We start from the raw sequence: 20,097 nt of genomic DNA on the forward strand, positions 1-20,097 counted from the left end.
TCGCTGGACATGATCGCTACATTGCCAACATTTTAAACCCTAAATATATTCATTCCCCGTTTGTCGTGTTTCGAGTAAAAACACGCTAGCTAGCGTTAGCTCACGCTTCCATACTATCAAAACAATACAGAGCGCCAAAAGAATGTCAAGCGTGCCGTGCCGCACGTGTCTGTGCGCGGCCAGCCAGATTGTTTCCATGTTTTTCCGTCACGCTTGTTCTGCTAGGAAGCGCTTGAAATGCCAGCGCGGGCGGCGCGGCCGCTAAATGCCACACCACAAGGTCGAGTCGTTACGACGCGTCCTTCTCTGTCTTTAGTCAGCCCTTCGGAACCTCCGACGGCACCAAGCTGCCAAAAGCTCCGGCCAAAATTTAGCCACAAAGCGGGAATTGCTTGGAAAACGGGCGCCGTCCTCTCGTCACTTCAGAATAAAACTTGTTGATGAATTGGTCATTGGCGTTTATTGAGCTCGTTTTACCGCTATTCCATTCGCCGTATCTGTTTGCTCCACGTAAAAATAAATGGTAGTCGGGTGTGTTTCCGCTTTGCAGCGTGGATCTTTTATCACAGCATCCATGAGAATTCAATAAAAGGCAGCTTTTATTGCGCTCAAAGTGCCTAATTAAGACCGTCCGGGTCAAGAAGTGCATCGATGAGGCGTAATGAAACCGAATCGATCGGTTCCTATTCAGCTCGTGTTTTACGGCACTTTGAGAAGTCATTGAGCAAAAAAACTTTTTTTTTTTTTACGCAGCGTCACGACATTGATTTATTTGCCACACCTGGAGATGAAATGCTCTAAAAATTTCTCCCGACCTCAGTGGCACTAAAAGTTAATTTCCGTTTTTTCTCTTTCCAGAGCACAAATGAAAAGAGTCAGACGAATTACATGAGCAGATCCTTGTCGGTTTCTTGTAGTTTTCTGTACCAGATTAGCCTCCCCGCTCTTTGGTTACCTCAGGTGCCGATTTACCACTTTGGACCACACAGAGCTAATTCCGAGACCTACGTAGCACAAGACAAGCTATAAAGCCTTTCCGCTGACCCTCTTTAAGGGCCCTTTTAATCAGCCGAGGAAGTGGGCTGCCCAGAGCTGCCTCAACACCTAATACTACAGAGAGCTTCATCTTGTTACAGGGCAAATAAATCCTTTTCACAGGCAAGGCTTTAGGGCTGCTTGCTTTCTCAGGGCTGTAATGAAACTTTTGTCCTAAAACCAAAACGGCTAATTCTCTCACCAAATTCATTTCCCGCCTCCGTCAACCCAAGTCGGTATCGTGTCTGCCTGACCAGGCAACCAGATTGAATTTGAGCCTCTGCCAGATGGCACCGGTGCCACCGGGCCTGGAGCCGCAATGACAACAAGAGCGGTGGAGCACAAAATGATGCTAGAGTCCGTCCGGCCACTTCACACGGAGGAACCGGCCCGTTTTTTTTGGACGTGATCATTTTCTGCGGCCAGAATGAGTCACGGGAGTCGTCCAACGGTTTGTTTACACTCGCGGAGATGTTTTTTGCAACAATTTGACCAATCACCGCAAAACTAATTGCCACATATTCTGGACCGAATGTTTTCAAAGCTGTATCTGGGACACTTTATCCGCAAGAGAGCGCGGCGGTCGCTGGCACTCACACCGTGCGCCACTTGAAACTGTTTTGGTTCCCGAGCGAGCCTCGCCGGACCGGTTTCATCCGGTATAAATAGCAGGTTTGCAGCCACCGCGGCTGAGTGCCGCAGGAGCAGCGGCGGCAGCGGGGCAAGAACAGCTGGAGTCAGTCTGTCGCCAACGACATCACACTTGAAGTCTCGAAAGTCGTGAGCTTGTGACATTTTAGCGCGTAAAGCTACTTTTATTTTTTATATCTATTTCTGTATCCCCTCAACTATGACCAAAGCGATTTGAAATGAGTTGTGTGTCAACGCAGGTACTCGATGGGTTCCTTGGCTCTAGGCCCAGCAAAGAAAAGATTAGGCTGTGTTAATTGGATGGATAGTCCAAAAAGATTAGGTGCTCTCCGGGGCACAGCTGGTAAATAATGGAGCTCCCGAGCGTCCAGATGCAATGCGCTGACAGAGCTCCTCGCCACCACGGCGGGAACGTTAATTCCCGATCTGCTTTCAGGTCCTTCAAACCGGACTTTGTCCTGATTCGCCAGCATGCCTACAGCATGGTCCCAGGGGAGGACTTCAGGAATCTGGTCATCGGCTTGCATTTTGGCGGCGTGCCCAGTATCAACTCCATCTTCTCCATCTACAATTTTTGCAGCAAGCCTTGGGTGGTAAGTCTCACAATACTGCGGTGAAAAAATATAGAGTCTTGCCACTCACACTGATTTTTTGTCTGGCAGTTCTCTCAGATGATCAAGATCTACCACACCCTCGGTCCTGAGAAATTCCCCCTGAACGAACAAACTTTCTATGCCAACCACATGCAAATGGTAAGTGAACTGTAATTATTATTTTTATGAGGGAGGGAAAAGAAAATGCATACAAATTCATATTCATTCAATCTTTATTATAAAAATATAAAATAGCCATACTTCAGGAAACAGCGTTTTACACATTGACTGTACACAATTTCCTTGATTGCATTTTTTTTTTTTTTTCTCATAAGGATCAAACTTGAGACAGTATATTTACACAAAAGCGAAGAACCACAGAACGGGACAAACAAACACCTCAGTCGAAGAAAAAACACCATCACCGATTAATCGGCGTCGAATCGAATCAGTCGGGATAATCGGGCGTTGCGCAATGATGGAAAAAGCCTCGTTTTTATATTTATTGTAAAAGGAGCAAATCTTTGGCAACCAGGCCAAAGCAATTTTTTTTTTTTCAATCCCGAAGCAATCGCGTGTCTATCGATTTCATGGAATGAACTGAAGATACTGTTCTGGAAAGAAAAATAAGAAAAAGCAGTCAAGGAAGAAAGAACTCAGTGACCCATATTGTTACGTTTACATAGTGGATGTGTTGGTATGAAATAGTTCTGAAAATCGATGCTTATTGTTGATTGGTTTGTAAATTATGATCACGCTTGCGAAAAACAACAACACGATATTCAACTTGAAAAAGCTGGTCCTTCATTTAGGACACTTGTTTGTTTTTCTTTTGTTTAATATAATATTATATATATATATATATATATATATATATATATATATATATATATACATCCACAGCAAATCTACCATCTGATCCAGATAAATACATGTTTTGAAAAGGTTTCAGTTTAGTTGATAATTCATTTCTGTAGCGTATGTACAATAAAAAATAAAATCTCACCGTCTCTGGGCAACGCGTAGCTTTTCCGTTCGTCCGCACTGTAACAGGCATTTTTTTTCTTTTTTAAATTTGAGCATTTTCTGATTTCATCCACGGCCCGACATAAGTTTCTGCCTTCTAATTTGTTTCGAGATCAGACATTGGCACTGTAATAGATTGGCCGTCTGGATTTTTTGTCCTTAGTGCGGGACTCATTAATACTCGATTGGGGGGGTGGGGGGGGCAGATAATGAGGCTCGGGGGGGGGATTCAGGGGTCAGTTGTGTTGACGACCGTTTTCTCGCGGGCGTTCATGCCCCGATACCAGCTGCAGTAGCCCTCCTTCTGCTGGATGCAGGCGTAGTGTCGGGACTGGTAGCCCGGATAGCCAAAGTGGGACAACATGTCCGTCCATAAGCACTCGGTCTTGGAGGTCACGAAGCAGGGCAGGTAGTGACACGGCTTGATCTACGCGGACAGAAAGATCAGTCAGAAGTTCTTTTCGGCTCCACGGAAATGAGCCTCATTGGGAGAAATGAGCTTTCGCCGTCTGCCTAAGGCACTTTTTTTTTTTTTTTTTTGGATTTAGTTAAACGCTCTCGCCTCCAGGTGTTTGCACAAAAAGCTTTGAAAACAAAAACGGAAGATCCACGCGGCGTCACCTCTCAAGGAGGTAATGAACGGAAACGCCGTTTATTGACAAAAAAAAAAAAAAATCGCCAGCTGCTTCTTTGGATCTGAATGAGACAAATTAAGTCCAATTTGAACTTGCCAATTTAAAGGTCGGAGAGATTTTCCTCTGCGGTTCACAACTTCCTGCTTTGGAGTCATTTTCATAAGTGGAAGAGAAAATAACTCAAGTCACGGTTTGAAGGATGTTTTCTTTTCTCGATGACTTCCTCAAAGTTGCCGGCCGGCAACAAGGAGGTCTTTGTAAGTGGCCGATGATGTTAGCAGATGGAAGTCAATACGCGCCGGGTCGTTGGTTTTACGTCTTACGTGCGCGCCCTACATTAAAACGGGAGATCGGGCCGTCTCGCTCGTTGAGTTCCACGTCGGACGCCGTTTAATGACCATTCAAGATGCGGCGACCTGCTTTCTACTCACCCTGCAGTTGCAGCCCAGCTGGTAGCGATGGTTGATGCCTTTCTTCTGAGCCAACGAGAGGCGCTCCCACCGCTCGTTGAAGTTGCACAATCCCGTGTACACCTTGCCGTCGTACACCCGCCCTGCCAAACGCGGCGTTGGATTGCAAACATGTATCACGAGGACCCCGAGTTTCACAATCGTAAGACAATCTCGGAGCGTAAGCCCAATTAAACCGCCACCCCTATTTCTGAATACCCAAAGGTCACCGGGGGGTTATTTTTGGCTCTGCCGTCTGTTTGCGGCTTACCGACTCCCGAGACAGGTGCCCTACGGCGGCCCGCAAGCACTCGCGGACATCGGGTTATGTCACCGTACGTCGTGTTTTCGCCACGCCGGAATTTGACAGCCGCCCTTCCCACGTGTCGGCGCGTTTGAATCGCCTCCGGGCATACGCGTGACTAGATTTAGACGCCCCCCCCCGAGAACTACGGTGATGTCACTCGCACCCGGGCCGGAAAAAGATGGCCGCCAGCACGGCGGGATGTAGTTACGGTATTTACAGGTCAGAGCGTAGCGCGGCTGGCATGTGCCAAGCACCGCGGGGTCCAAAGTAAACGGCACTTCTGTTGGAAATAGCAAGTCATAAAATGGAAAGCCGTCGCTTCCTGCTCCTTCGCCAATTGCAAGTCGTTCGAGACAAAACAGTCGACTTTGAAATCGGAGCCCGGAGAGATTTTCCAGAAGTTGCACAGTCACGTTTCCCAAACGGTTCCCACAGTTTCCAGCGTGAAATTGCGCAATCTGTCTGGAGGATTAAGCCGCGGCGCTAACTAAGGAGCTTAGTCTAAGCCCGGTGATTCCATTTCAATGTTTCTCAACATCGTGCGTGTAACGTAGCTCCCCTTATCCCGTGTGTACAAGCTTCACTCACCTGTGATGAGGTACTGATACTTGTTGATGTCCAACTTGACCCCGCACAGGCTCTCCGAGGCGTCCGTGTAAATATGCTGCACGTGTTGGATCTTTTCGAACCCTTTGTACATCTGCAAGACGTGAGAAGCAAAGATTGAGTTGAAAAAATAGAAATAAATCTCGCGTCGTGCCGGCACCGCGGCCCCCACGAAAAAAATAATCCGAAATTAAGCATGTCGGCTTTATCAGATGACATTCCTTGAGGCGGGAATGCCTTGCGGGCAGAATCATAGATAACACGATTATGTCGTGTAACGTGCTTTGACTTTGATGCTGCCTTGGCAAGCCGTCCCCCGATATTCCGGACTCGGGCTCCCTCCCTCCATTTAGCTCAGGTATGCTGAGTCAGTGTTTGCCCTGAGAACTGTTGGCCTTTTTCTTCCGCTGCAATTTATTTGTCCGGGAACAACAGGAAATCCATGTTTAGACTTTGGCCTCCCAGAACAAACTGTTCCTTAAAGCCATACGTTTGCCAATGGCGCTTCGTCTCACCGTATTTGTTTACACTTGGAAGGAATTTGAAAACGTACAAGATCAGCAGACCCCAAATCAATAAACGAAGAGGTCAATATGTCATTTCACGTATTTGTCCGTGTTCGGCCCCCGTTGGAATGTTTACACGAGGAGAGATGTAATGCCTGCAAAGCCCGTTTAATCCCGTAGCCTGGCTCCCGTGGAAGCAGTGGGCTGATGTCAGCATCTCTGAGAAATAGGCGGCGTTATGTAAGAATATAGGAAGTGAGGCGCTTTTCCACAACAACAGCGCTATCAATCCGTCAGATGACAACAGTGTGTGTGTGTGTGTGTGTGTGTGACCGTCGTGGCCGGCGGAAAAGTCAAAACAAGGGTGTTTTTGCCCGTTTGCTCGTCTCACCTTCATTTGCTTGACGGCGTAGCGCATGGTTCCGAAAGGTCCGTCCCTCAGTAGCTTCTTGCCCACCACTTTAGCACGGATGACTGCGGAGAGAGACGAAGCGCCGAGTCAGCAACAAAATTTTGATACTCTCTATTTTCATACGGGAAGACTAAGTCGGCCGTAAATAAAAAGTTCACGACATTCAAGCGTCTATATCGAGATCTAAAAGATCTTATCGGCGTTGAGGACCCTCATGTAAATATTCCTTTCCCGACGGCGATTTGTTTGGGCTTATTGTGGAGCGGGGTAAATTGAGCCTCAGCGGGTCCTGCATAAGAGATCAGTTCACCTGCTGCCAACGGGGCCCGCCAGCCAGCCGCAGACACAACTAACACCGAGCGTGCTTGTTATCTTCTCCTCGTGGAATTTCCTTCTGACATTCTTTAGGGGTTCGCATTCCCCAGAAAGGGAGGCGAGAAAGCGACGAGCCTTTTCGTTCTCTTTTTTCGAAAGAAGGCAGGATAGGAATAAAAAGGTTTGCGGGAGAAATACGTTGTTTGAAGGGGCCGCTCGTCATCTGATTCGACTCGAGTACGTCCGGACAGGAGGCCTTTTGTCGGACGCCGGCCGCTAATTGGCCGGCGGTGGTGCCGTCATCCCGAGGAATGCGCAAAGGGCCTCAGCTGCTGCGGGGACGGACGACTTCTCTGACCTCTTGACCTCCTCTCAGCGGCGATATTTTTGTCAAACTGTCACTTTACCAGCATTTACGAAACGCCATCCAAGCTAAACCTGCGGCATCAATTTTGGTCAGCTTCGACTTGATTTGTTTATCTCGTTTGTTTACCGCCGGCGGAATAGATTCGGCCGAATCCAGTTAAAGCTTCATTGCGGCCTACGTGGCAAACAAAGGCGTTTGCGGCTTCTACGTGCGACTGCCGAGCGAGGAAATAAAGCGATTTTTTTTTTAGCATGCAGGAAAGCGCTCCAAGTTTGGGGAGGCGAGTGGGCGGAAGAGGAATTCTCAGGATGACACACAAGCGCGCTCGAAAATAAACACTGGAAATGAATCCCTGCTGCGGTGGAGGTTTGTGTCAAACGGAGGAGAAATTTGTTCGTGCGCCCTTTGAAATGATGAAACCCCCCTCCCCCTCCGAGCGGCCTCGTGATCCTCCCGACCGGGGGAGGTGACGAGCGGGACATTTGATCCGCTTTGGCCGAGGGTGCAAACATCTCAGCCGCGTATGGAATCTCCAGCCTTTGACACGCCATTGTATTTGAAGTTACGTTAGGGGGGGAAAGCTAATCCAAGCTTGCGTAACTCTCCTCCTCATCGCCGGAGTCACTGCGCTAAACCTCGGCTTTTTTTTTGGGGGGGGGGGGGAATTCAATCCATTTTTTTTCACAATTCACAGATTTTGGTCGTACCAGGAAAACGTGCTCGCTAAGCCCCAAAAGTTTTAAAGGAACCGTTACTCTCGGTCCTTGAGCGTCAATCCAGACCGAGCATAATCCCCTGCAAGTGACCCGCTTCGAGACGCACGCATAGGTTTGCTCCCGTCACCTCGGGGTCAAAGTTCACCGCCAGGTGGATGCTTGGGAAACGATAACTAAGCATGACAGACAAGTGCGACGACCCAATTTGCACCCCTACTTGAAATTTCCTTCAATGAACCAAATATGAGTCGGTGAAGCGGCATTTGGCCGTGACGCCGCACGCAAATCGGATAAGCTGCCGCCAGGAGCGTGAATCCTTTTAAATCCAACATCTCAGATCATCTCGAGCTAAGCTAGGGAATTGGTAAACAGATTTGCGTGGCTCGTCATTGATCACGCGCTCCATTGAAGTCCCTTCCAGATTCGGACTCTGCTGGTCCCTGTACGCTGAGAGATCTGAACATTTCTGGGAAAGACAGATGCAGAAACATTTTTTCCCCCCCCCCACCACCCCAGCATTGACAACACGAGGCGTTTAAATGCCTCGCAAAGTCTTTCCTGCCGGTTGTGAGCGAGCGTCAGGTGACGCGAGGATAAAACGCCGCACAGCCAACACGTTCTCATGTGGTTTTCCCATTTTCGTGCAATCTCTCAAATCCAGCTCACGAGGTCATGTGATTTTGGCAGACGGGGATATCGTAAACAGTTCCTCGCCAGTTCTCTCATTTTGCATTTGTCATTTATTTGATGAAAAACAAAATGGGAAGTGCTCCTTAACGACAATGAAAACAGATCAGACGCTGCTAATCTATACAAATGAATATTATGAACGTAAAATCAACGCACGTAACCTTTAGCGCCCTCTAGTGGTGATCGCTAACCACTGCAACATCACCAGGACACTTTAATGTACTTGTAGAATATTCCAGGAACTAACAAATCATGTTACACTAAATGACGTTATCCAACGCTAATGAGCAGAACACGGAATGTTTGACTGGTCAATTGTAAATTCCCTGGGAGACATAATGGACCTTGCATGCTGATGACTTTGATTTGATAAGTTGCAGCGCCGTTAAGATCTAGAGGTAAGATGTAAAGTTAAAACCACTCGGATGCTCCCTGGCACTTATATCGGAAAGTCTCCTTAAGTCACTTTGGAGCCGAGCTGTTTTTAGCCATCGGTTTCGCACTCACCGCAAATAGTCTGTGTTGTATTACAAGGCATAGATATGTTTGAGTATTTTAACGAGTCTAACGAGTTGCGATGAGCCCGTCCGCCATTTCTCACCTATGTCGGAGTTGCAGTAGGCGTCTTGGGGGTGCGTCAGGGCGCACGAGCAGCCCTCGGCGAGCTGGTGAAGCTGCAGGCTGCTGACTAACAGCAGGCTGAGCAGGTGTCCGTACGGCGGCTGCATTGCTCTCGACTTTTTCCCCCCTTGCGCGGTGCTGCGAGTGGCTCGGCGTGTGTTCTCCGCGTGGATCCGGGCGCTTTATGTCCGAGTGTCGTCGGTTGCGGCGTCTCTTCCTCTCTCTCTCTCTCTCTGGAGCTTCTCTTTGGAGCGTCTCTCCACTCTGATGCTTGAGAGCGGCTCCGGCGTAAGATATAAGCACGCCGCGCAGTTACGCCGTCACGCCCCCTCTCCACCTCTGCAGCCCGGGGGCGGGGCCCCGGTGATTCCAGAACAGACCGGTGGCGCACTGGAAGTGTTTTTTGTTTTTTTGTGGGAGGGAAAGACCGACTCATGGATAAAACCATGTTGAAAAATAGGATGCAGCCTTTTTTTTTTTTTTTTAACCAATAATTAATACCAATATCAAATAGCTTTTCTTCATCTTTTCTAATGTCTAATTTCCACCATCAATGATATATCCCAGAATAAGATCTAGCGCTGCCTCAGCCTGCCCGCAACCTTGAAGGCAGCACCCGCTGTCTCTTTTAATCCGAGTCGATTCTCCAAAGCCCACGAGCGCAGCGGCCGGGGTTAAATTAGCCAATTAAAGCGGTCTTCTTCCGCCTCCGACTGTCTCGGTGAACCTGAGTGCAACCGTGTTATCGCTGCAGAGGCTTATCTGCGCAGACTGAAGGCGAGCTATGTTAAGGAATGACGATACTCGCCGTTATGTAACCCGGCCGGGAATAATCAAGTTAAGGAAGTATGACCGTTAGTTCGTGCGCCTTCATTAAGCATTGTCTCACGTCGGAGCCTCTGGCTTTCTCTTCGTATCGCTCAGCGCTATCGCCTTGGCGTTTTGCCAGCGGAATTATGTAAATGATCGGTTTGGTCACCGAGTGACTCTCTTTTATAAAGATTAACTCAAAGTGGACTGAAAGTGGCGCTGTTGAATTTTTTTTTTTTTTACGTTCATGCCTCACACATTAAGCGTCTCATATGTACAAATATTTGCTCTAAAGGCCAAAAATGAAGTCAGTTGTTTACTCAGTAGATTACAACATTGACTCATTTTCTCAAGAGGCCAGATCGAATCGGCTCGGGCGACTCGAACAGCGGAAGCACGTGAAGCCGCTCGGCCGCCGCGCGTCGTAGATAACGCCTGGTCAGATATTATTTCAGCCTTCTGACCCTGACGTCTGAAATAACAGATATGTGACATTCCTGCGCTCAGACACGAGATCGGCATGCGCGACTCCGCTTTGTATGCCCAAATGTGGAGATGAAGACGAGGGGGAAGTTGATTCGTTTGAGAGAACAAATGATTTCACTCACAGGGGCAGGCAACATTCCGAACATACTACAATATGAATGTGGCAGAGGGAAGGACGGTCCTGCAAGCATCCATTGACGTTTTTTTAGAGAGAGAAAAATTTCAGCTGTAATTACCTATTTATTTACGAAGCCGTCATTTTCACCAAACGCTGGGCCCCTCGGAGGTTGGTTCTGGTTCAAATGTGGCCCACAACCCGCTGATTGAATACCGGCATAGTAAATGTAAACAAAAAAAAAGTCATGCTGGTATTAAACACTTCTCAACTAGCAAGTGAGCCATAAAATAAATGTACTCATATTCCCGCCATATACTAAACGGGCGTTTTATTCCGTCCCGAGAGCGTTCCAATTGATCCGAGTGAAGCCCATCTGGTCAGAGCGATAAACGGCTTTAGTGGTTCTTCCGAGGAGAAAAAGATAAATGTCGAGAAACCCGAGCGCTTCCAGGGAAGGTGTACGTGGGAAGTATTCGTGAGCAAGACCTGGTACGGGACGCGCGTTGCTGAATCCAGCTGTTCCCAAACATCTTCCAGAACATTCATCCCTCTTTCTTAATTGAAAACAGTGGCGGCGCTGACATTCGGGCCGGGCCCGGTATGCGCTTGGCGCTCGTCTGCTTTTCCTTCCTCCCTTGTCAAGTAGCCTTCCACTTTCCTACCTGTAGAATTTCTGCTCGTGTCACACAGTTAATGGATTCTGCAGGAGCGGCCCTAATTAGGATTGGCACTAATTAGGTTGCTCTCAAATCAACAAGAAAGACGTGAAGAACTTCCCCACCGCCACCAAAGTACTTTTCCATATCTGACCACAATGCACCGCTGATTTTTTTTTTCCTCCCTCCGCTCAAGAGGATATGTCAGAACCCAAATGGATTTCCAGTCGGGATTCCTCTTCGGGTCTCCCCTTTTCCACAATTAAGGGCCAGTTTGCTTCGGCGTCTGTCTGTTTGCTTTTACGCCGCTTTTCCATGGTTAGAGGGAACGTCTAGCCGACCCTTATGGGAATCTTCAGATTTCTTGGTACTCGCGTGACCTTTGGCGCTCGCAGTGGAAGCGTCTTGAGAGTTTTGGCAGCACGCGCTGCTATTTGTTTATTCCGCTTTTGACTTAACGAGGCGATGCTAACTGCCTTTCTTTTTTTAGTAGCCTGTAGTTACAAGAAGAGGATGTCACCGTGACTCATGGAAGCTGCGGCAAAAATATCGACCGGCTAGCTTGATTTCGCTACTTTGTCTCGGGCTGGCACACCAGGACCGACGATAATGAGAATCGGACGAGCTTCGATTTCACAACAATGATTCGCTCGCACCGTTAGGCAGCGTCGACTGTAAATAGTTAAACAGTTAGCGTAAACGGTTGCCGTGACAACTTGTATCCAGGAATTTATACGTATGTGTCATGCTCGTGACGCTATGAGCTCAGGCTCTGTAAAATGTCTTTTGAAGTTTTACAATCTCGTGAAGAGGAAAGAAAAGCGCTACCCGTACAACCGCTATACTACTGTCCAATGTTTCAAAGCCAATGGAAATGTTACGCAAGCGTTGCGGGTGGGTGGGGGTCTCCTGCTTCTGTCTGCCCCATGTCCTTCACCATCATGTGGTAAAATGAAGTGATTGTAAATGTCGGATGAGTCTGCCATGTGTTGTGTCGGAGTTTCACGAGAACCGATGTAAAGCGTTTTTGGGTCATGGAAAGTTTCACCGCAAATTGGTTTTCGGGTGGGAATTAGCGAAGCACAGGGGGGGGGGGGCTTCCCTGAAGTATTTCCATAATTTGTCGTATTTACGCTAAATAAGGAGAGCCACATAATTAGATTTTTTTATTTTATTATTTTTTTTTTTAGTTTGAGACGACTTCACGCCCTCATGACTCAAATGAGATAACATTGAAGGTGACGTTGCGTGTTTTTGCGGCTTTTGAAGAAGGGAGGGTCCGAGGATGTGGTCGTCTCCCCCTCGGCTGTCTTGTGCCGTCATTGGCACACTCGTGGGAATGACTGGAAGGAACATGTCCAGACAAAGAATGGGAGTCTGTGGGCCCGCTCCACGCAAACCTCACTTCTCCCAAAAGACAAACATCCACACCTTGCCGTTACCGGGTACTTCTCGGGTACGTGGCGAACCTCGTCTATCTGATCTCATTTCCGTTCTGTCTTTGCTCCAACGCAGAGGCGATAATCAAAGCCGAGAGAGTACATTCTGTCGGCAGGCCCTGTTCTGTCCCATTATCAGCCCAAAGGGTGTGCAAACTTTTTCTTACTAGGTGAAAGATTGCAGCTGTTAAAGTTCACGCTTGTCTCCGTCCACGTATTTCGGTTCTGAGTGTGATTTGAAGGCTTTACCGGCAGAGAATTCGCCTCAAACAAACGTGCTTGTGGGTCTGCCCATTCCCGTCAGTTTCCCAGAACCTCACTCACGTTTCTAAACTCGCCGCTCATTCGTTCTGGAAATGGGCAACTTGAAGTTTAGGCCGATCCCACGGGACTCGCCGCCGTGGACACCGCGTCCACGTTTCCCCCGCACGAGCGAAAAGGACTTTTCCACTCTCGTTTTTTTCTCTAAATGCGGTCAACGCCGCATCGGTCTTACTGTATATTTAACGGGCCAAATGTTCCTACTGAGCAGGACGTTCTCTTCCCAGTTGCTCACGTGTTGGCGTCAGATTGGAATGATGACCTCAAACAAATCTAAAATGGTTCCCGTTATGCTTGCATTTTTTTTTTATATTTCCCAGGGATTGAAAAAAAGCGGGGGCCTCGAGCAGCCTCCAGGGGGTACGCCAAATTCTAAGTGCAGTGTCATCCTTTTCTCCAGGTTACAAGCCCTTCTTATCCGGTGGTGGTGAAGATGGGCCACGCCCACTCTGGCATGGGCAAGGTGAGTTCGACTTGAGAGTTTTCTCGACTAATTACATTTTTCGGCACATTTGAGATATCCATTTATGGCCGCAATCTCTCCCAGCCGTCTTGTTTTGCCGCCTCGCTACGTTAAAGATGAGTCAGCCGGGCCGGGCGCTTCCTGACATTGTCATATCAAATAACAAGAGGATTCATCGTGTTGGAATTTCCTCCTTTGGGATTTCCAATCGTCTGCCGTATTTGAATTTAAAAGTCTATTTTTGGTGTATGACTGCGTCGCCATGGCGTCATCCCCCCCCCCCCCCTCCCCTCCGCCCGACACTTAATTGCTTAATGGGAGAGGCGTGACGTAGTTCAAAGCGGCGGCGTGCGCATGTTTCCAACTTTGATGATCCTGCAAGTGCAAACTTCCCGCGGCGCATCCAGCAGAGCGCCGGCCGCCGGCTCTTTCGGACACCTTCTAATTAGTAGCCACGTCTCGGCCCAACAGATCAAAGTGGAGAACCAGCAGGACTTCCAGGACATCACCAGCGTGGTGGCGCTGGCCGGCACCTACGCCACCACCGAGCCCTACGTCCAGTCCAAGTACGACATCCGCATCCAGAAGATCGGCGGCAACTACAAGGCTTACATGTAAGACGTGCGCCGGGAACAATAAGCTCGTAATCAGCCGTCGCTTCCTCCCTCGCAGCTGTTTATTGGTGCAAGGCTTATCTCCGTTTCCTGACAACCCGCTGCCACTTTTAACTGCTACTGCTTACGATGCATCGCCCATTAGCATTCTTTTCACAAATTCTCAGTGACTCACATTCCCCTCTCTCTTTTTTTTTTTTTAAGGAGGACCTCCATTTCAGGCAACTGGAAGGCAAACACGGGCTCGGCCATGTTGGAGCAGATCGCCATGACCGACAGGTGAATCTTAATGGAGCTCCTCAAATCACTCCACTTGTGCAACAAGCGGCCACTAGATGGCGCCAACAAATCAATGCTGTGTTCCAGGTACAGACTGTGGGTGGATTCGTGCGCAGAGATGTTCGGCGGCCTCGACATATGCGCCGTGAAGGCCGTTCACGGGAAAGATGGCAACGATTACATCATCGAGGTCAGTCGTCCCAAAGGTTACATACTTGTGAGGATAAGAGAGAACTTGCCAAGGCCTCCCTTGGAGACATTTTGTTGTTGTTTTTCCTGTATCATGGCCAACTGAGGCAAGATGTCTCCACTTGAAGGTACGCAGTGATCAAAACCTTGAAAGAATGATTAGTCGGTAGTCCAAACACCGTGAAAATAACCTCATGTGACTTCGGCTTCAATTCGCCCCCAAAAGATACAAAGTTCAATATTAAAATCAAATAAAAAAAAGGGCCGCTTACGTCTTCTGGTCTGAGGAAACAGGCTGATGCGAGACATCTGACATGTCCATATCATCCCATTTTTCACTCACTATCTGTCCACGGGGTGAGGTCAACAGTGTTTTTTGCCCACCCCGTTAACTCTCATCTATTTGGGGAAACACGCAGCAGGTCCCCCGAGCCCGAGCAGTGACAGCACGCAAACTATTTCCTTCCGCCTCCTCTCCGACGTCTCTATCTGCCCCCCGGCCTTTCACCCTGATGGAATTTAATCGAGCGTGGCAGGCGACATCTGTCCGTCCATCATAGCTGGGATCTGCTTTTTGCTGCGTGACATTTCTCCCTTGTGGCCTTCACTGCTGTTGATTAACATGTGAATCCCAACTTTTCAGACTGAGTGACATCATCAAAATACCGCAGCCGAAAACGTAATGAGCGTTTGTCACTGCCAATGTTTTTATTTTCATTCACGAGTGAGTAATTCCCTCCGTGAAGACTGCTCAAAAGTGAACTTTCCCATGCGGCCGGGCCGGGCCGGGCCGTCCGACTGCATTGTCCAGACAGAAAAGCTCAATTCAAGAGGAGAATAACACCCTTGTGCTTCCCGCTCGCAAAGGGCCAGCGAGCGAGATGACTCTGGTTCCGAATAAATCAGCTGGGTGGATCCTCGGCTCGGGCGGTCGGTCACACACCACAGCGGGATATTGATGAATTAAAAAGAGGCCTCTGTGGAGAGGAATTGCGAAATTGTTCTGTGATGCAACACTGCCATCTAGTGGAGATAGTTGGAATTTCATTTTTTGTGTATGCGCAGGTGATGGACAGCTCCATGCCTTTGATTGGTGAACACGTGGAGGAGGACAAGCAGCTGATCACAGAGTTGGTCCTCCACAAGATGGCCCAGGTGCTGCTGGGAGTTTCCACGCCGCCGCCATCTTCAGTCAAGGTCGTTTTGTCAATGTGAAACCTAAGCCGGCGCGAATTGCGCATGATAAACATGTTCTTTTTCCCGCGTCCATCCGTAGACCACGCAGCCCAGACGAGGTAGGAAAATAATTAATTGATGACGTAAGCAGCTTTTGTTTGCGTGTCCTTACGAATGTTTGCACACGGCGCTTGCAGGGGGGCAGCGCTCGGGCTCGGCTTCCCCGTCGGGACAAGGCTCGCCGCAGCGGGCCCGCTCGGCCACCACCTCACCCAGCCAGTCCTTCCAGCCGGGACCCCTCCCCGACAATTCCGGAGCTCAGAAACAGTCGCCTCAACTCAAGTAAGTGTCGCAACACACCTGTTAAGCAAAACGAGTTTCGGAGGGAGAAAAATAAGAATTTCGCGAGAACAAAACGCCCGGATTCACTGCTGCGTTTGCCGCGCAGCAAATCACAGTCGCTGACCAACACCTTGAGCGAGACTTTGCGAGGCAACGTCACCGACGACGAGGCCAAAGCGGAGACCATCCGCAGCCTTCGGCAGTCCTTCGCCAGCCTCTTCTCTGACTGAGAGCGTCCTTCCGCCTTGCTCCTCCTTCCGCTTCCTGTCCGTCTGTCAAGGAGTCCCGCAAGCTTCCTCTTCCAGTCCTCTCCGTTTTCCCTTGCTTTGTGAATATCCACCCCTTCGCTACTAGAAAGGCTGACCCCCCCGACTTGACCTTTGTGTCTTCCCTTTGAGACATCGGATGCCCGCAATCAAACCAAATTCCAATCCATCAATCGATATCATTTATAATCCATTTTCCCTCGCTCGGCCTTTCTCGCGGCGAAGCATCTGGCTGGCTTCTTCTGCTTGATCTTTCCTCTTTTGTCAAAAGCCGCCATTCATTTCAACTGCTCAGTTTGCGGCCTCCCGTGGCAATACTTGACACCAGTCCGGTCAACTCAAGGGAAGCGTGCACGGCGTTCCCCCCCCTTCGCCCGCCATTCTAAATAAAGATGCCAGAAGATGGCGGCAAAGCACCACTTTAACAATGCGTGGGGGGGGACGCTGTACATAGGGCTCACCAGCGTCACTCGTGACTCCTTTACCTCGGCCTGACATGACCAAAGCGAAAATTAGTCCGCCGTCGGTCGCGCAGCCCGTTCACCTTTGAGCTGAGCGTTTCCGTGCAAATGCAAAAGTCGTCTTCCGTCCTTCTTGCAAATTGTTTTTCTTCAAGTATTTCCATCCCGGTCGGGTCGGTGGCAAACTGCTGCGGCAATGTACTGTAATGTTGACCCCCCCCTCTACGAAAAAACAAAAAAAAAAATCCTCAAACGTATCGGTGAAGTTGTTGTATCTTTATGTTGTTTTCAGCGCATGCCGGTGTGGTAAACAATTCGTAACGCTACCGCAAAATAAGAAAAGCCTTGATTTGCAATAATTCTGCTCACATTAGTTGGCTCCTCTTTTTGATCACCAAGAAGCCTAAATGCGGGTTAGAGGGAAGGAAAAAAAAAAAAAAAGCAAACCTGAAAATAAAAATATTGAGTCAGCCGTATGTTCAGGTCAAAAGAAATCTCAATGTTGCGTATCCGTTTTCTTTTTGACTCCAAAAATGTGCTTCATATGCTCCAACCAACACGTGACTGCAACCAGTGGCAAAATAATTTCATCAACTTATGCACTGTGTCAAAGGGACCAAATTAGCTTTTTAGGAGCCCTTCAAAGTATTTTGTGTTGTCCTTCCTGTAAAAGTGTCTATCTACAAATGTGAAAAAAAAAGCCATAATAAACAAACAATAAAGACGTGCCACGCAATAATGGCCGTGACGTCATCGAGCGCCGACTCGAAATCCATCCGGTGGCCCGTTTAGCCGACAACGGCGCCGTTCGTCGTATTCATGATGTCATATCCAATTTTATTTTCCGAGCAGAGCGTAAATTGCCAGCCACCGCAGTCGAACGCTCAATGAAAGCGAATCGTCAACTCAAATCGATTCCAAGGCATTTTTATTATAGGGATTCAATTCATGCCTTATAATACAAGTGTACCTAATGTAGTGTCCTACTCTTTGTCCTCACATTAGTTAGCATATTGTCCATGGAGCGAGGACGTCGCCATGAATGATGGAATACTGCTGCCACTGTACTTAAATGCCATGATGTCATTTCTTATTTATGTATTTAAAAGCAATGATAGGCTGGGCGCTAGCTTAGCACGTAGCTTGTCATACCGTACCTGCTCCATTAAAGTCACACAAGTTCATTAGTGATAACTGTTTACATCAGCGGGCCCTTTTCTTTTTTTTTTTTTTTAATTATGGCGACTAAAGCAAGCAACCAGACTCCTTCCGGGGAATTAATTTCTTGACACGATAATGACACACGAGTGATTTGGCGGGAGTTAATACTCGCTTTTTAACTCACTCATTGCCAGCTCTGTTAAAACGAAGCGTTGGTGGCGAAGGATTTGGATTCTGTTGGGATGTGAAACTCTGATGAAAATATGCAGCCACAGAGATTTAAAAAAAAAAAATGTAACCTTGCCCCTAGTCGAGCGAGAAAAGTCATTGTACTTACGGAACTGTTTTTTTTCTGGGTGGTACTTTTCGGTGTATTCTGTATCTTGGTGTAAATGTGGCATGAAAACGGATCCCGCTTGTGTGCCTCGGGTGTGGTGTGCTTACTTGTGAGAAGTGCCATGCATCTCATGTGCTCCTGTAATTTCCCCACTATTGTTCTGTTTTGTTTTTTTTTCTCGTCCTGGCAATTCAGACGTGTGTTATTAAAAGTGAGAACTTTTACAACACCTGGCTACGCCTTGCACTTTTCCCACATCATCCGCACAACTTCACAAGTTTTCTCCATTTACGGTCATTTCGAAAAACACTTTGAGCTCGGATTTTTTTTTTTTTTTCTTGATCTGCTTGGTGAAGAAGTGCCTGATAAGAGTCAATGACAAGTTTGTTTCTCCAGCGCCGCTCTTCTATCTCTTCATCTGGCGTCCCGCCGTTCACACTTGCTTCCTTACATACCAGACGATGGTAATCTGCCGTTGCTGCTGTGATTTCTTTTTTTTTTTTCTGACAGTGTCAAGGTTGGAATGTCCAATTGTGCCGCAGGTTCTTGCTTGCCCGTAGGCGCCACTCTTGTAAACATGGACAACCTGCAGGCTCTTCTGTCTGTGTTGGTGCTTTCCCACGCAAGCCTCACAATTTTCTTTTTGAATGTTGACTATTTTTTATAAGGACGCCACCCGGGCTGATCCAGTAGGCGAGTATTCAAGGTGCACATCCTCATTTGGATTGTTTGGCCTTGTGGAGGCTTGGGCGCTTCCGATTGTCCTTCAAGTTTTCTTTAGCACTGTGACTCAATATTTCCGCAGTCCTTGAAGACTTTTTTTTTCCTCGATGTTAAGTTTGTCATCGGCGCTTGGTGCGTCGAATGTGACGCACATCTTTTCACGCCGCCCAAACAATTCTCGACACGGACCGACGGGTCAATGTTTTCTCGTTTCCTAGCAACAGACAAATGAGTTGCTGAGGTCAAATGAATTTCTTTGAATATGTTCGTCCGAATTGAAAATGATATCGAGTTCCTGGTGCTAGTTCAAAAACTATGGAGCTCTCGTCACCTTTGAGTCTCAGGCCTGCCTCTTGTATACCTTTCCACCACTGGAATAGCTTGGTTGCCATGGAAACTATCATGCTTCTTTGCACACCCCAAAAATGTATTTAAAAAACAGTCTAGACTGTACCAAAGTGCTGCCTTGAGATACGAGGTTTATTCTTTAAATGGATAGAAAAATTATATAAAGTAAAATGTTGTATTGTATTAAAAAAAAGATACATAGTTAAATAGAAGGCAAATAATTGAACCATTTTTGTCATATTTAGTGCGTTAATTCAGCTCACATTGTACGATTTGTTATATGCCACCAGGGGGCAGTATAATCCAAATATCGTGATAATCATGAAGAAGTTTTTCTCGATTGACTCACTCAGCTACAGTACCGCCCCCAAAAAGAAGTTAAAAATGAAATGCCTGTTTGTGTTGCTATATTTGTCTACATGGGTTGCTGCACCGTTTGTGTTCAAGTCTCGCAAATCATTTGACCCGAAAAAGACCCTTTCTTTTTACTCTCATGATGCAATCTCAAGTACCTGGACACAAAAACATCTTCACGACGGTGACCTTGAAGATCATGTTCTCCTCCTAGCGTGCTACAACTCAACTTAAACATGTTGTCAGCCACTTAAAGACGAACGACGTTCTGTTTGCCGGAGCTGAAAAAAAAAAGCCGAGCGAGACGACTTTGGGCGACCGTGAATGTTTATGAGGGGAACATTACTCCTCTCTGCAGGGCTTTTAGTTCCATTTCACTAGGAAACTCAAATTCCATCCTTTCTGTCTCACAATGGAAAAATGTCATCAAGAGGGAAACATAAAAAAAAAGAAACGCCACAGGAAAGCACTTTTAGCATCTTTCTGGGATTACTTTGTCCACGCCGTAAAATAGTTTTCCCAATTGCCCACCGCCTGTCCACCATGTTTATCAACGTGGGCCCAAATCCACGGCGAGCTAAATTTACCCTGAAGCAAACAGGAAGTACGTCCAAATTAATCGTTG

The 20,097-nt window shown here is 47.7% G+C and overlaps 2 protein-coding genes across 3 annotated transcripts in view; one reads left to right on the top strand and one right to left on the bottom strand.

Annotated features, from left to right (window-relative positions):
• Nucleotides 1-17,009, top strand: part of LOC133145494 (synapsin-3-like) — an 87,345-nt gene extending 70,336 nt beyond the window's left edge. For both annotated transcript variants that reach the window (XM_061269052.1, XM_061269053.1), the window contains 10 exons: nucleotides 2,123-2,279; nucleotides 2,349-2,438; nucleotides 13,160-13,222; nucleotides 13,694-13,836; nucleotides 14,041-14,115; nucleotides 14,203-14,305; nucleotides 15,370-15,501; nucleotides 15,581-15,599; nucleotides 15,678-15,822; nucleotides 15,929-17,009. In XM_061269052.1, the coding sequence (XP_061125036.1) occupies nucleotides 2,123-2,279; nucleotides 2,349-2,438; nucleotides 13,160-13,222; nucleotides 13,694-13,836; nucleotides 14,041-14,115; nucleotides 14,203-14,305; nucleotides 15,370-15,501; nucleotides 15,581-15,599; nucleotides 15,678-15,822; nucleotides 15,929-16,052 (1,051 nt within the window). In that variant the 3' untranslated portion in view covers nucleotides 16,053-17,009. The remainder of the gene's footprint in view (nucleotides 1-2,122; nucleotides 2,280-2,348; nucleotides 2,439-13,159; nucleotides 13,223-13,693; nucleotides 13,837-14,040; nucleotides 14,116-14,202; nucleotides 14,306-15,369; nucleotides 15,502-15,580; nucleotides 15,600-15,677; nucleotides 15,823-15,928) is intronic.
• LOC133145497 (metalloproteinase inhibitor 3) lies at nucleotides 2,495-9,220 on the bottom strand. Its single transcript, XM_061269056.1, has 5 exons — nucleotides 8,910-9,220; nucleotides 6,200-6,282; nucleotides 5,285-5,396; nucleotides 4,372-4,493; nucleotides 2,495-3,732 (listed from the first exon to the last, which is right to left on the bottom strand). Exons 1-5 carry the CDS (start codon nucleotides 9,034-9,036, stop codon nucleotides 3,535-3,537), a joined length of 642 nt encoding a protein of 213 aa, XP_061125040.1. The 5' UTR covers nucleotides 9,037-9,220; the 3' UTR covers nucleotides 2,495-3,534.
• Nucleotides 17,010-20,097: the final 3,088 nt, after the last annotated feature.

This window comes from Syngnathus typhle, linkage group LG21, assembly GCF_033458585.1.
Source record: "Syngnathus typhle isolate RoL2023-S1 ecotype Sweden linkage group LG21, RoL_Styp_1.0, whole genome shotgun sequence".
NCBI classification, from domain to species: domain Eukaryota; kingdom Metazoa; phylum Chordata; class Actinopteri; order Syngnathiformes; family Syngnathidae; genus Syngnathus; species Syngnathus typhle.